Below are 13,474 nucleotides of genomic sequence, written 5' to 3' on the forward strand. Positions count from 1 at the left end.
CTTAAACTGTCAAAATCCCGAATATACTCCTCGCTACAGAAACTCAAAAACTCCTCTGGACTGTGCATAGCACGAAAACAAAGGTAGATAACAGGGACGATGCTGATCAACGGTTTGCGGCCGTGTGAATCCAACCACATCAGTTCTTCTTAATCACTTTTCTCCTAACTGGTTAGCTTTTTCTCTCTTCAAAAGTTGATTTAATTCTTTCGTTTTCCTATTATCACATTAATTTATTTAGTCTTTCAAGTTTATTGAAAATAATGTCTCTGTTTTTTGCTTCCTCATTAGTTTAGTTGAATTCGAAAGAATTGTCACGAAAAAAATCCATGAATTAAAAAGAGTATAGGCCTTGCATTAGTTGTACTAATAAACTTTGCTTATACTTTGTAAAATTATATACTGTGAGTGTCATTCCATATTCTTTTAATTTTTTTTTTTTTTTGTAACTCTCCTTCTATTTAGTAACATGTTCTTTTAACATGTTATATACAATTATCATCTCAATTTGTCATGTCTATGCTTTGCGATGGATTTTTTTGTTTTTTGTTTTTGTTTTACGGAAATTGGCAAAAGAGATAGAATCAGTCTAACAGCAAAAATAATGAACAAACTTAATCTTCTTGAATTTCTCTATATTTTGCGATCAACTTGGCATTCAAATCTATTCTATTAATGTGTAATGTAGGATGGCAATTCTTAGGACCTGTTTGGCATGAGAATTATTCATTATTTTGCCCAAAGATGAACTATATGTCATATTGAGGGTGTTGACACCTAATTTTTGACCTCTCATAATTTATTTAATTACCCAGAGTCTTTGGATATTAAATGGAGTGAAATATGCATTTTTAGAAGTCAAAATGATTTAACAAAATTATTTAGATAATATTTTACCATTTTTATTTGGTAAAATAATTTCTATAATATTATAAATCATTTGGGAATTAATTTACATATCGTTGCAACAATTATGATATTTGATAAATTTATAACAATTACCTTGTTTAATTAATTGTCCAAATTAGCAAGTATTTTATTCCGTTTAAATTCAAGGAATCTGATTGATTAATAAATTGATCATTTTCACCCCTCAATTCTAAATTTTACATGTCGCAATTTATTGAAATTAATCATATTTAATTAAGTGTTTTAATTGTGGTTCAAATTTCATAAATTGTTTGCTATATGGCTAATAGTGGCTACAACCGAAATAATCATTTGTTAGCCTAATTCTGGCCTTAATTGAAATATCCAAATTCATTGGTTTAAGTCAATTAAGGCCATTATTGTAAAATTAACCTTTAATTATGTAATTAGTTTAATTCCGTCTTTAATTAACATAACCAATTTTTATGGCTTAGGTCAATTGAAGTCATTGTTCCAAATGTGGCCATAAATTGAAACAACCTAATCAATTAAGGCCATGATTGCAAATTTGGACTTGTTGCATAATTAGCCGCACCTTTATTTTTGCTAATTGGTTAATTAATCGCGATTTAGTCATGATTAAGGCATAATTAACTTGTCACCATCGCCATTTGTGGCAAATTTTCAGGCAAACCATGATTTTCCAGGCATGTGTGACCGTATGAGGCAAAGCATTAATTGTTTCCCCCGTCTCTCACCAAACACAACCCAAACACGGTATATTTCTCTATTTGTTCTTTATTTTTTGTGCATCAACGGTCAAAACATTGTAATTCCTCAATGATTTTTGTTGCGTTGTGTTCGAAATCCTCGATTGCCATTGGTTGAAGATGAACCAAGTCGGATTGATATTTTTGGGTTATATCTGACCCTTCTTTGCTTTGTTGTGATCGATCTCAGTCATTGATTGTCATGTGAAGAGACGATTCTCAGAAATTGGGAATTGTCCCACATCAAAATCAAATTAAGGTTTGGGGTTTTGGGGGTTTCTAGTTAAAGGACCCCAACTTGTATTGTAACACAGAGTTTGCAACTGAAAATACCTAGGGTGTCTAGCATTTTGCTTAAAACCTTTAATTTTTTCGTTTTAAGTTAAATTTTTAAAGTTTTAATTATTGCTCGAGTTGAAGGAGCATAGGAATTCTCCAAGTTCAACACTCGACCAAGGCTGCGCAACAAAAAGGTAAATTTGCCTCCTTTTTTATTTTTTTTGGTTGTTATGTGTTAGTTATATGTTCTCATTTGTTATGTGTTAACTTGTTGTTTATGTGTGATTCATGTTTAATATGGTTTAGTTTAGGCTTATCTCTTTGTTAATTATATGCTTCTATATCATTTAGTTAGCTTAGTTAAGTCAAGTTGAGTTATTTAGTTCTAAAAAAGGGGTTATTAGCTTATTTCAGTCTTTTTTAGATAGCATTAGAGATGTAGAAGATTGTTAAATCCTGCTGGTTATGCTTTATTTGATGTGGTATAACACTAGTCCTACTTGAACTTGATTAACTCTCTGGTAGCATGTAGTATCATCCTTCACCTGTCCATTTGAGAGATTATGAATTGATAATTATTTGAATACTTGGTTGTGCCCTGAAGCTTAGTAGTATTAGACTGTTAGTTCTGTTCTTGTCTTTCTGAATTTGCCTAGGTCTGTTGAGTTATATGACTTTGCTATCTGTTAATGTTGAATACATAGCATTTCTTTGTAAGTTGGAGAATCACCTATGGCTAAATCTGTGTGTTCTTTTAATACTTATGTCTTAGAATAAAACTGTACCCCCTATTGCTTCAAAGTTGCACATGTTTCTACTCAAGTAAACTGTAAAGATTCTAGTTTCCTCTACTAAGTCTTGGTTTGGTATTGTTTGACGTTGTTTGGTATACTAAGTCACAGTAAAATACTCAGACTGCCCTATAATACACTTTTGAAACTAAAACTGCCTAAAAAATGGAAATGATGTCCTGTGTGCTTAAGTAAAAGGAGATTTAATATATGTGTCCCTTTCTTTGAACTGAATACTTTTGTTTGAAAATCATTTGTTGATAACTACCCTAACTATGCAATATTTGAAATCTGTTATGAACTAAGAGTTTAGGATCTGAGATTTATAATGACATGAAGTTGGAAAAGGGTTAAATATGCTAATAAGGATCCAGTTTGTTGGGAATAACTTAGTTTGCTTTATTTGGTCTCTATGTGTTGGTTTTTTGTGAATCAGAGGTCTGAATCTGTATTGTGGTGCTATGTGCTATTGTGGTGCCATGTGTGACTTCTTTAAGTGTTGAAAGGTGTAACTAAGGAGGATGGCACTTGAAACATGGACAACTATGAGTGTGACTTACCTAGGACTTAGAAGAAGTATAGAGGACTTGGAGTTTCTAGCTAACTCAATCCCCATGTCTATATTCTGAGTTGCTGGGGTTCCCTCATGAAAATCCACATTCTATGGGACCCTCCCAAAAGTTTAAAGCAATTAAAAGAGGTGTTGAGTTGTTCTTTTAAGGTTCAAACTGATTTTGTAGCACTTCATCTTTTACGGGTGTATGTTTTTTAATCCTGTGAGCTTCTAGTTTATATGGTATTGAGGTCTGTTTCCTTTGTGCATTTTTCCTTGTGGTATGTTTTTTAATCCTGTGAGCTTCTAGTTTATATGGTATTGGGGCCTGTTTCCTTTGTGCATTTTTCCTTGTGAATAAGCATTCAAATAACTTCAAAAATATCCTGAAATCTTGTGTGTTCCTGTGTTGTTCCATTGCCTTAAAATAAGTTGGTTTTCTTCATCATGATATACTGGAATATACCCATGTATACCTCGTATATTCAAACTTTGCATATGTAGAAGTTTGGTATATCAGGTATATCATAGGTATATCACCTATGAGAAATGCCTTAACTGTCAAAAGCTCTACATGTTAAATTGCTCTATTGAAGAGTTTAGTCCTTGTGCCTTATTGGATCAAATTTTCATTAGAATTTGTTTGGGTCGAGTTTGCCTTTCATGTCATATTTTAATTTGTGATTTGGGCTTGTTTGTAGACTTTGAATAAACTGCCTGGGCTAGGACTATGCTTACATTATTGAAATTAGTCCTAAGACTTATCTTCTCTTTTTTTTTTTTTTTTGCACTACTTTCTCATTAGTTGTTTGTTAGTATAATTAAATCATTGAAGTATGGATTATAAGTACTTTGATTTAACACATAGGCCTTAGACACAAGCTAATTCTTTTCTTTTTGTGCTCCATGTGATTCAACCTCGGGCCACTTGGGCCGTCTCTTGCATTAAGCCTTGTTGGGCCAGAGGCCCAACATCATTTTTATATCGAGTCAGTGGAAAGCAAATAATTGAAGCAAATATATTGAAGGCCCAACCATGAGTGAAATGGTCATTGGTGGGCTTTGGTAGTCCCACCAAATAAAATTCTCGTTCCTCTATCTCCTTTTATTTATATGTATGTTTGTGTTGTATATGTAAACAAATCTGTACTATATTGAAATCCACGTGGATGTAGAACTTAGGAAAAGCACTTAGTATCTTAGGAAAGTCGCCAAACTGTTTTCAAAAGGTCAAATAGTGATCAACTTTACATGAAAATGGAACTTAACCCGATTTTGGCTAATTGTAAAACTGGTTCAGAGTTTCAAATAAAGGGCAAAACAATTTCAAAAATAAAGATTGAGAAGTAAAATGGTTCGGGCTTGCTGGCCCTTTGTAGAATTCAGTAGTACAATAACAAGTATTTGACTGTTTTGGGCCTGAATTCCCTTTGCTAAAAATAACTGTTTTATTGAACAAAAAAATGGGATTTCAAGGGTTAGCCCAAATATTGTTTAGATGGTAGAACTTTTTTTGATAGTAAACACTTTAAACACTATGCGAAGATTAGATGATTTGGGAAGTTAAGAACTTGGTTCTGTTTAAAAATGGAAATAGATCTCTTTTGAACTTTAAAGGATTTTGAGATTATTGGACCAAAAGCCCACCGAACTGGAGAATTGAAAAAGAACGAGCATTTTGGGCCTGGAAGCCCAATGTTGAATCTGGACTAAAAACGAGACAATTCTTTGGGCAGAGTTTGAGATGAGATGGACTCTGGACTAGACTATGAGTTGACTTGATATGAGCTTCAAATAAATAAAATTGGGACTTAATGAAATTTGCCTTTTCTTCATACATATGTATCAAAATAGGAGATATACTCCATAATTTCTACATATATATATATATATATATATATATATATATATATATATATATATATATATATATATATATATATATATATATATATATATATATATAGGAGTATGCTTCATATTTTTATATAAAAAATAAAAACCCGTAGGAACTAAACTCATCTTATTAGGACTAGAATAGTAGTAATTCTATTCGGGAAAAATCCCCGGTGTGTCCTAGTCCGGCAATAAAGTGGGTTGAATACTTACGCAGATTTTTAAACCCAAACACCCTTTTTTAAAGAATACTTTTTGCCAAAATTTTCTTGAATTAATGATATGAATGAAATGACACTTTGTAGGATTTTAAACAATATTTAAGCAAGTAATTACAAAATCACACATTGAAGCTCGTAGGTCAACAGTATTCTACGAATCTTTAATACTAGGGTGCGTAAAACCTTCCTTAAGGGATCACCAGAACCCTTAAGTCGAACTTTAGTCCAATAAGACTTCTTCTCTCGCTTGAAAAAAAAAATCTAAACCCGATTTTTCCTAATTTCCCTTAATAAATTAGGTGGGGACTCTAAAAAAATACTAAATCCAATTAGAGCATCAACAATCTTGTAATAATTTTTATGCGCCCACATAAAAGTGAACCATAACAGAAGGATTAGAATTTCCTGTTCCTGTAAAATTTGAAAAGTCGATAGTATATACATATAGCCAACTCCTTTTTGTCTTCTTATTTTGTAGCATTCTAAGATACAATTATGTGAATGGCTTAAATGTTAATGTTAAGTACTATAAGTTTTCTAAATCATGAACTATGTCTATATTTTGATCGTAATTACTTAAAAGTTTAGACTTGCATTCCAAAATTTAGGGCGATAAAGAATCTCCACTGCTTCAATTACGTAGCAATAAAGTTTGTATCTTTTTTTTTTCCAGTTACGTCGCCATGAAGTTTGTATCTTTTCATTATTTTGTCGTCCATTTGGTGAGATTTGATTAATCTTGAATGTGTTCACTTAATGAGTTGTTCGTCTAATGTTTTATGCATTGATGATGACATCAAAATATTTATTTGTTGTTTTCTTTTATATGTTTGCTCGATAAGTACTTTGCTCCGTACCTTCAATTATTGTTGGGGTTTTGTTAAAGTGTTTCTAGGGGAAAGTTGAACGTTCGAACTTCCATTGACTGGCTTCTTCAACAATATTAGGGAGGAAGTTTATCATCCTTGCGAAATATCTGAAGGTACAAGTTCTTCATCTTTTGGTTGGTGTTTTATTTCATGTTTTTCTATATTAAATCTTTTCTTTTTTTCCCTTTTTATATCGGGTTTTAGCAGAGTATGAGTTCAAGTATGAGAATTTGGTGAAACTTTTTTCGCTTCGTCTTCTTTTTACTTTCGATTTCACTTTCACAATATTTTTCTTAAGAGTGAAATTATGATTTGGCAGAGTAACTTGATTACAGGAAGATTGAATTGATAATTATCTGCTCCATATGCAGTGGCGGAACCAGGATATCCTCCGAGGGGGTTCAAAATATAAAAAAGTAAATATACGAAGAAACCTAAGGGGGTTCAACATCTATTATATATACATAAAAAATAATTTTAACCTTGTAAAAACAGTATTATTTTCCGCCGAGGGGGTTCGGATGAACACCCTCGGCATAGTGTGGCTCCGCCACTGTCCATATGTTGCTTGATTTGAGTCATTATAGTTTTGATAGTTTAGCAAGAGTCTATTAATAGCAATTTTAGAAGTCTTGATTCTTTTTCGGCTACACTTCAATGGTCGGCTAAAATAGTGCACTACTATCTTCTTCGAAGAAACTATTTTTTATTTTAGATTTTCTTCAGCTTGTGAAAAAAAAATGAAACTTTTATATATTGTCGTCCATGTGTATTTTGGTTTATTTACTCTACAGGTGGAATTTCACTGGGTATGTTGTTGTTGGCTATTGAAAGTAAGAAATAACACTAGTTAAGAAATTATTCTCTTTCCCTTTCGTCTTTCACGCTAAAAATCTAAATAGTAACTAATTGTAGTAAACTAGGGTGAACAGAGATTATTAAAAAAGTAATGAATTGGGGGAGGAGAGACGAGGTTTAGGATTCTTAATTAAGATTTTTATTTATCTTTTTCATAATTTTTTGGGTTTTCTCCTATTCTTCCATTTATTTAATGTTATTATCATAATAACCCAAAAATCATAAGAAAAACGGTCACCTTTTTACACAAGTGCAAAAGTCACAAGGTTCTAACGTATACGGAACAAGTGTTTCCACAAGGTTTGATGAAACCGTTGTTTCTGACAGTATTACAGTATATCTTTTGTACAATACCAACTGGCTTAGTTTCTCTATATTTTCACAGTTTTAACTATGTATTATCTAGGGAAATATGGATTTTTGGAAATATCATGAACAAGTGACAGATTTTATTTCCTCTATGTTGGGTATCAAGATAAGACAAGTGTGAGTAAAATCTTGGAATGATAATGTTTGATTCATTAATCTGTGCATCATCACAAGCCTATACTCTAATTAATCTATTTGTTCTATTCATATTCGTATTGGTAGATACTGACTGCTGAAGTCTAGCATTTTAACCACTTGAAATAGGAAGTGAAATGTTAAGTGTTGACTTGAATTAAAGCACAATACTTGAGACAGGGATAAAGGTTCAATAATTTTCCAATCAATTCTCCAGTCTACCTTTGATTTTCCTGAAACCAGTTTTCCTCTACTTCTATAGGGTAGTCTCTGAAAATGACTTGATGCAGGTTACAAATGAATTTTCGGTAATGATGATCGATCATTAAGAACTAGAAAGTATGATTTTGCTGCTTCCGAAAGTTTTTTGCCGCCTCAATATTATAGATTTACAGGTAAAGCAGTGTACCACTTTCTTTTAAGTTACTTCAAACAAGTTTGTTTTAACCATGTGAGATTAGTTGAATATCTTAGTAGATAATTTTATATGTACTTTAATGTCACATTTCATCTTTGATTGGTTGCTGACAAACTTTTTTCCTGTAGTATGAAATGTTAGTATTTCAAGTGCTTGTCTTTAGTCTTTTTAGGATTGAGAAGATGGTGGCATTTACTTATGTGATTTTTCCTTTTTTTGTTACATGTGAATTCAAGTGTTGATTTGCATAAGCAAAATAGGAATTTATTCCTAGCTCTGCAACAGTAAAACCAGGACACTTCTAGAATTAGTGGTTTCCCAATATAGCTTAACGTAGCAAAGAGGACACATAATTTGTGTTCTCCTAATAAATGAACTTGATCTCCTGCTCAATGAAAAGTAGAAATTGTTGACGGACATTCGAGTTCAGATGTTGTTCAACTTGATAACGATGATCCCAAGGAAGGAAATGCAGATGTAAATTACATGGATATCGGGTCAGGAAATTAAAAGAGCATTGGGTCAAGAATATTGGGGCTTATTTTACTTTGGCCCGATCGAAAATGGATGTCACAATAGAAGCATATGGAACAAAAAGGGATAATGGGCCATATAAGCAGATTTGGCCCAGTCCATGAAAGAAACCTTGACAACAAGACAAGCAGCATGTGAGACAATAACGTGCACCTGATTTTGTACAGCAAAACGTACAGATTCTCTTTTGTGAATTTGTGAATACAACAAATAAGTTTGTTAGAATTAGGACAAGTAGAACATTGCCAAGTGTATAGCTAGCATGGGTTATTTTTCCTATTTATCTTTATTCTTTGTACAGCATTGAAACATCATCCAATACAAGAAATATTTTCAAATCATCTTCTCCAATTTATTTTTTCATGGTATCAGAGCAGGCTCTATAAAAGAGAACCTACTCGACTCAAAATCCTCATTTCTTTTCAAACTCTGATTTTCTGTCCTTCATCTTGTAATGGGTGATCAAACAAAACAAGTTGCTGCTCCTGGAGCTGAAACTGCTGAGGTTGTGAATGCTTCACATCCTTATTTCATAAGCTCATCTGATGCTCCAGGGACTCTGTTGGTGAATTCACCTTTTGATGGCAAAGGTTTTGCTGGTTGGAGACGTGGGATGTTGATTGCTCTCAATGCCAAGAACAAAGCCAGCTTCATAAATGGAACCTCTGCAGAACCAACAGTAGGATCAGATCTACACAAGGCATGGTCAAGAGCAAATAATATGGTAATCTCTTGGATCCTAAACTCTCTTTCTAGGGAGATTTCTGAAAGTGTGATATACTACACCACTGCTGAGAACATTTGGAAGGACCTTGAGGCCAGATTTGGCCAAAGCAGTGGTGCTCAGTTATTTCAGCTTCAAAAAGAGCTGAATGATCTTGTTCAAGGATCCAATGATATAGCTACTTATTATACCAAAATGAAGAGGCTCTGGGATGAGCTTGACAGTTTGGATACTGCCATTCTCTGCACCTGTGTGTGCACATGTGAGGCTAAAGGAAAAGCTATGAAGGCTAAGCAAGATGAGAGGCTTGTGAAATTCCTTATGGGACTTAATGATGGATATTGTGGTGCTAGAGGTAATATCCTTATGATTTTTCCCCTTCCCACCATTGCTAATGCTTATGCTCTTTTAATGCAAGAAGAAAAGCAAAGGGAGATGCATTCTACACCTAAATATCCAGGAGAGACTTCTTCTTTTTTGGTTACTGGTCAAAACAGTCAAAAGTCATTTTATCAAGGAGAATCTTCTCAAACCATGACTGGAGGACAAGGAGGACAAAGACCTTTCTACAATGAAGCCAAGGCACACAAGGGTTTTCACAACAACAAGAAAACTAACCTGATTTGCAGGTCTTTTGCAAGAAAACTGGGCATACCATAGAGCAGTGCTACAAGATCCATGGTTTTCCAAGCAATTTCAAATTTACCAAGCCAAGAAACAGTCAAAACTATGCACAGGGTAATGCAGTGATGCATAATGAGGGAAATCCAGGGCAATTCTTTTACAACCCTGAAGGAGAAGAAGCAGGAAAACCATTGAGTCCAGATCAACTACAACAAATTGTGCAAATGTTGAGCAAAATGAAAGGAAAAGGACCATGTACTGAGACAGCAACTGAAAACAGTGGCAACTGTGCTGGTATAACACCACTACCTTTCTCTTTTAACTCAAACTTTCAGAATAATTACTTAGATAAGAACTCTTGGATAATTGATTCAGGAGCTAGTGAACACATGAGTTATAACAGAGAATTCTTCATATCTTTTCTTCCTTTATCTAAGCCTATGTTTGTTAATCTTCCTAACTCTCACCAAGTCAGGGTCACTCATAAGGGATCAGTCAAACTATTTACTCAGTTTGTCATTCATGATGTGCTTTTTGTTCCAAGTTTCCACTATAATCTACTCTCAGTCCACAAGCTGTGTTTGCAGTTTAAATGCTTACTAATGCTTGATCATTCTCATTGTCTAATGCAGGGCCCTTCAATGAAGAGCCCCATGGTCCTTGGTAGAAGTCACAAGGGTCTATATGTGCTCCAGACAAGTCCAAAAGGAGCTGTCAAGTCCTCCACTAAATCATCTACTGCTTTGCTTAGTTATGCTTTTCAATCAAATGGCACTAGGCCATATAGTTTGTCTTCAGTTTCAGTTTCTGATGTAACTAGCAGGCTATGGCATATCAGATTAGGCCATATGCCTTTATCAAACATGAAAAACATTAATGAAATTCCAGTTTCCTTTTGTTCCAAGTTTAATATTCCTTGTTCTATTTGTCCAATGGCTAAGCAATGCAAATTACCTTTCCCTAACAACAACATCAGTACCAAAACACCTTTTGAATTGATACACATAGACACCTGGGGTCCCTATAAAGTTCCTACTTATGATGGTTTTAAATATTTTTTGGCTATAGCCGATGATTATAGTAGAGGTACTTGGACTATTTTACTGTCTACTAAAAGCAATGCCTTCTCAGTACTAAAATCCTTCATATTCATGGTTGAGAGACAGTTTGACAAGAAAGTTAAGAGGATAAGGTCAGATAATGCTTGGGAATTGGGATCTGGAAATGAGTCTTCTGATTTTTTGAAGTCACAGGGTATTGTACATGAAACTTGTTGTGTTGAAACTCCACAACAAAATGGTATAGTGGAGAGAAAACATAGGCACTTATTGGAGGTGTGTAGGGCATTACTTTTTCAATCTCATTTGCCTCACAGATTTTGGGGAGAAAGTTTAATGACAGCAACTTTCCTCATCAACAGATGTCCTACTAGGTTATTGAATTTTAAAACTCCCTATGAGAAATTATATGGTACTAAACCTAAATACTCTATTTTGAAATGTTTTGGTTGTTTGGCTTTCGCATCTACTTTATCACAAGGAAGAACAAAATTATCCCCTAGAGCTGATCCTTGTGTATTTATAGGATACCCATTTGGAAAGAAAGGGTATAAACTTTACAACATTCAGACCCACAAAATATTTGTTTCCAGAAATGTAACATTCCATGAATCCATTTTTCCTTTTTCCAAAATCATTTCCAAACAACAGCTTTTTCCCATTGATAACATTGCTCAACCTACAGATTATTTTCCACCATACTCTTTTGACCTGGAACCAACTTCTGATGAACCTTCTTCACCACACTCACCTCATTCTATCAACTCCACTGCTTCATCCCCTTCACCATCTCTTATTCTTAACCATAATCCTAATCCTAATTCGTCTCCTATGCTTGATCCTAGTTCTACTCCTAGTCATACTGCCCCTTCTACTCTTTTTCCATCTTCCACATCTCAAGCTGTTGCACCTGTACCTTCTATTAACCCTACAGTTTTGAGACAATCCAGTAGAGCATCTAGGACTCCATCTTATTTGGAGGATTATGTATGCAATTCAGTTCATTTGGCAGATGTGTCGAATTTTTGTTTACAATCCACTGTTACACCTTTATCCTATTCTTTCACTTCTTTATCCTCACACAATCAACAGTTTCTAAACTCCCTCTCTAGTGTTCAAGAACCAACTAGTTTTCATCAAGCTTGTATGCACCCAGGATGGCAAGAAGCCATGACAAAAGAAATCAATGCACTTATCCTTAATCAGACATGGGATGTGGTGGAATTGCCTCCTGGACACAAGGCACTTCCATGCAAGTGGGTTTATAAGGTTAAACTAAGATCTGATGGGACAGTGGAGAGACTAAAAGCTAGATTAGTGATCCGGGGTGATATTCAGAGAGAGGGGATAGATTTTCATGAGACTTTTAGCCCAGTTGTCAAGATGACAACAATCAGATGCCTATTATCCGTCGCAGTAAAGAAGAATTGGGGTTTGTATCAACTAGATGTTGATAACGCATTTCTACATGGTGAGATTGATGAAGATGTTTTCATGAAATTTCCGTAAGGAATGAAGCTTCCTGGTCCTAATCTGGTATGCAAATTAAGAAAGTCACTTTATGGTCTTCGACAAGCGTCGAGACAATGGTATGCACGTTTGACTTCGGCACTCAGTTTTAAAGGATATTCTTATTCTCTTAACGATTATAGTCTGTTTTTCAAAAGGAATGGAACTGCTGTTACAATCTTAGCCGTTTATGTCGACGACATCATATTGACTGGAAATGATTTGGAAGAAATTCACACCATTAAGGGCTTTCTTGATTTGGAATTTAAAATTAAGGACTTGGGGCACTTACAGTACTTTTTGGGCATGGAGGTGATTCGTAAACCTCAAGGTTTGATTTTGAGTCAACGGAAATTCGCCATGGAGATGCTTGCTGAGTTCAATTGTCTCAATTCACGACCAGTTTCCTCTCCTTTGGACCCTTCACACAAATTACGAGCATCAGAGGGTCGATTAATCTCAGATCCAACATATTATAGACGATTAATTGGAAAATTAAATTTTCTAACACATACCCGTCCTGATCTTTCCTTCTGCGTGCAACACTTGAGCCAATATATGCAAGAGCCTCGACAGCCCCATCTTGATGCTGCCCTTCATGTTCTACGTTATGTACTCTCCGATCCTGGCTTAGGACTTTTCCTAAATGCTTCGCCTTCATTTGAACTCTTGGCGTTTTGTGACGCCGATTGGGCCACTTGCCCTGAAAGTAGACGCTCCATCAGTGGGTATTTTGTAAGCTTTGGAGGTTGTCCCATCTCGTGAAAATCTAAGAAGCAAGTTTCGGTTTCACTCTCATCCGCCGAGGCTGAATATCGCTCTATGCGAAGAGTGGTGGCGGAGATTACATGGCTGGTTCGTCTTTTTGATGATCTCTCCGTCCCTCCGATCTTGCCAGTTCCTTTACGTTCTGACTCTCAAGCAGCAATTCACATAGCCAAGAACCCCGTGTTTCATGAAAGAACGAAACACGTGGACTTGGACTGCCATTTTGTC

At 34.8% G+C, this 13,474-nt stretch overlaps 1 protein-coding gene and 1 long non-coding RNA gene across 2 annotated transcripts; both read left to right on the forward strand.

Moving 5' to 3' along the window:
* Positions 1-1,561: 1,561 nt before the first annotated feature.
* On the forward strand, positions 1,562-8,210 carry LOC132067525 (uncharacterized). Its single transcript, XR_009417162.1, has 4 exons — positions 1,562-1,647; positions 2,061-2,113; positions 6,276-6,362; positions 7,902-8,210. It is a non-coding gene; the product is annotated as an uncharacterized LOC132067525 (long non-coding RNA).
* An 807-nt stretch (positions 8,211-9,017) lies between these two features.
* LOC132066129 (uncharacterized) lies at positions 9,018-9,947 on the forward strand. Its single transcript, XM_059459507.1, has one exon. The coding sequence runs from the start codon at positions 9,018-9,020 to the stop codon at positions 9,945-9,947; it is 930 nt and encodes a 309-aa protein (XP_059315490.1).
* Positions 9,948-13,474: the final 3,527 nt, after the last annotated feature.

This window comes from Lycium ferocissimum, chromosome 8, assembly GCF_029784015.1.
Source record: "Lycium ferocissimum isolate CSIRO_LF1 chromosome 8, AGI_CSIRO_Lferr_CH_V1, whole genome shotgun sequence".
Lineage (NCBI taxonomy): Eukaryota > Viridiplantae > Streptophyta > Magnoliopsida > Solanales > Solanaceae > Lycium > Lycium ferocissimum.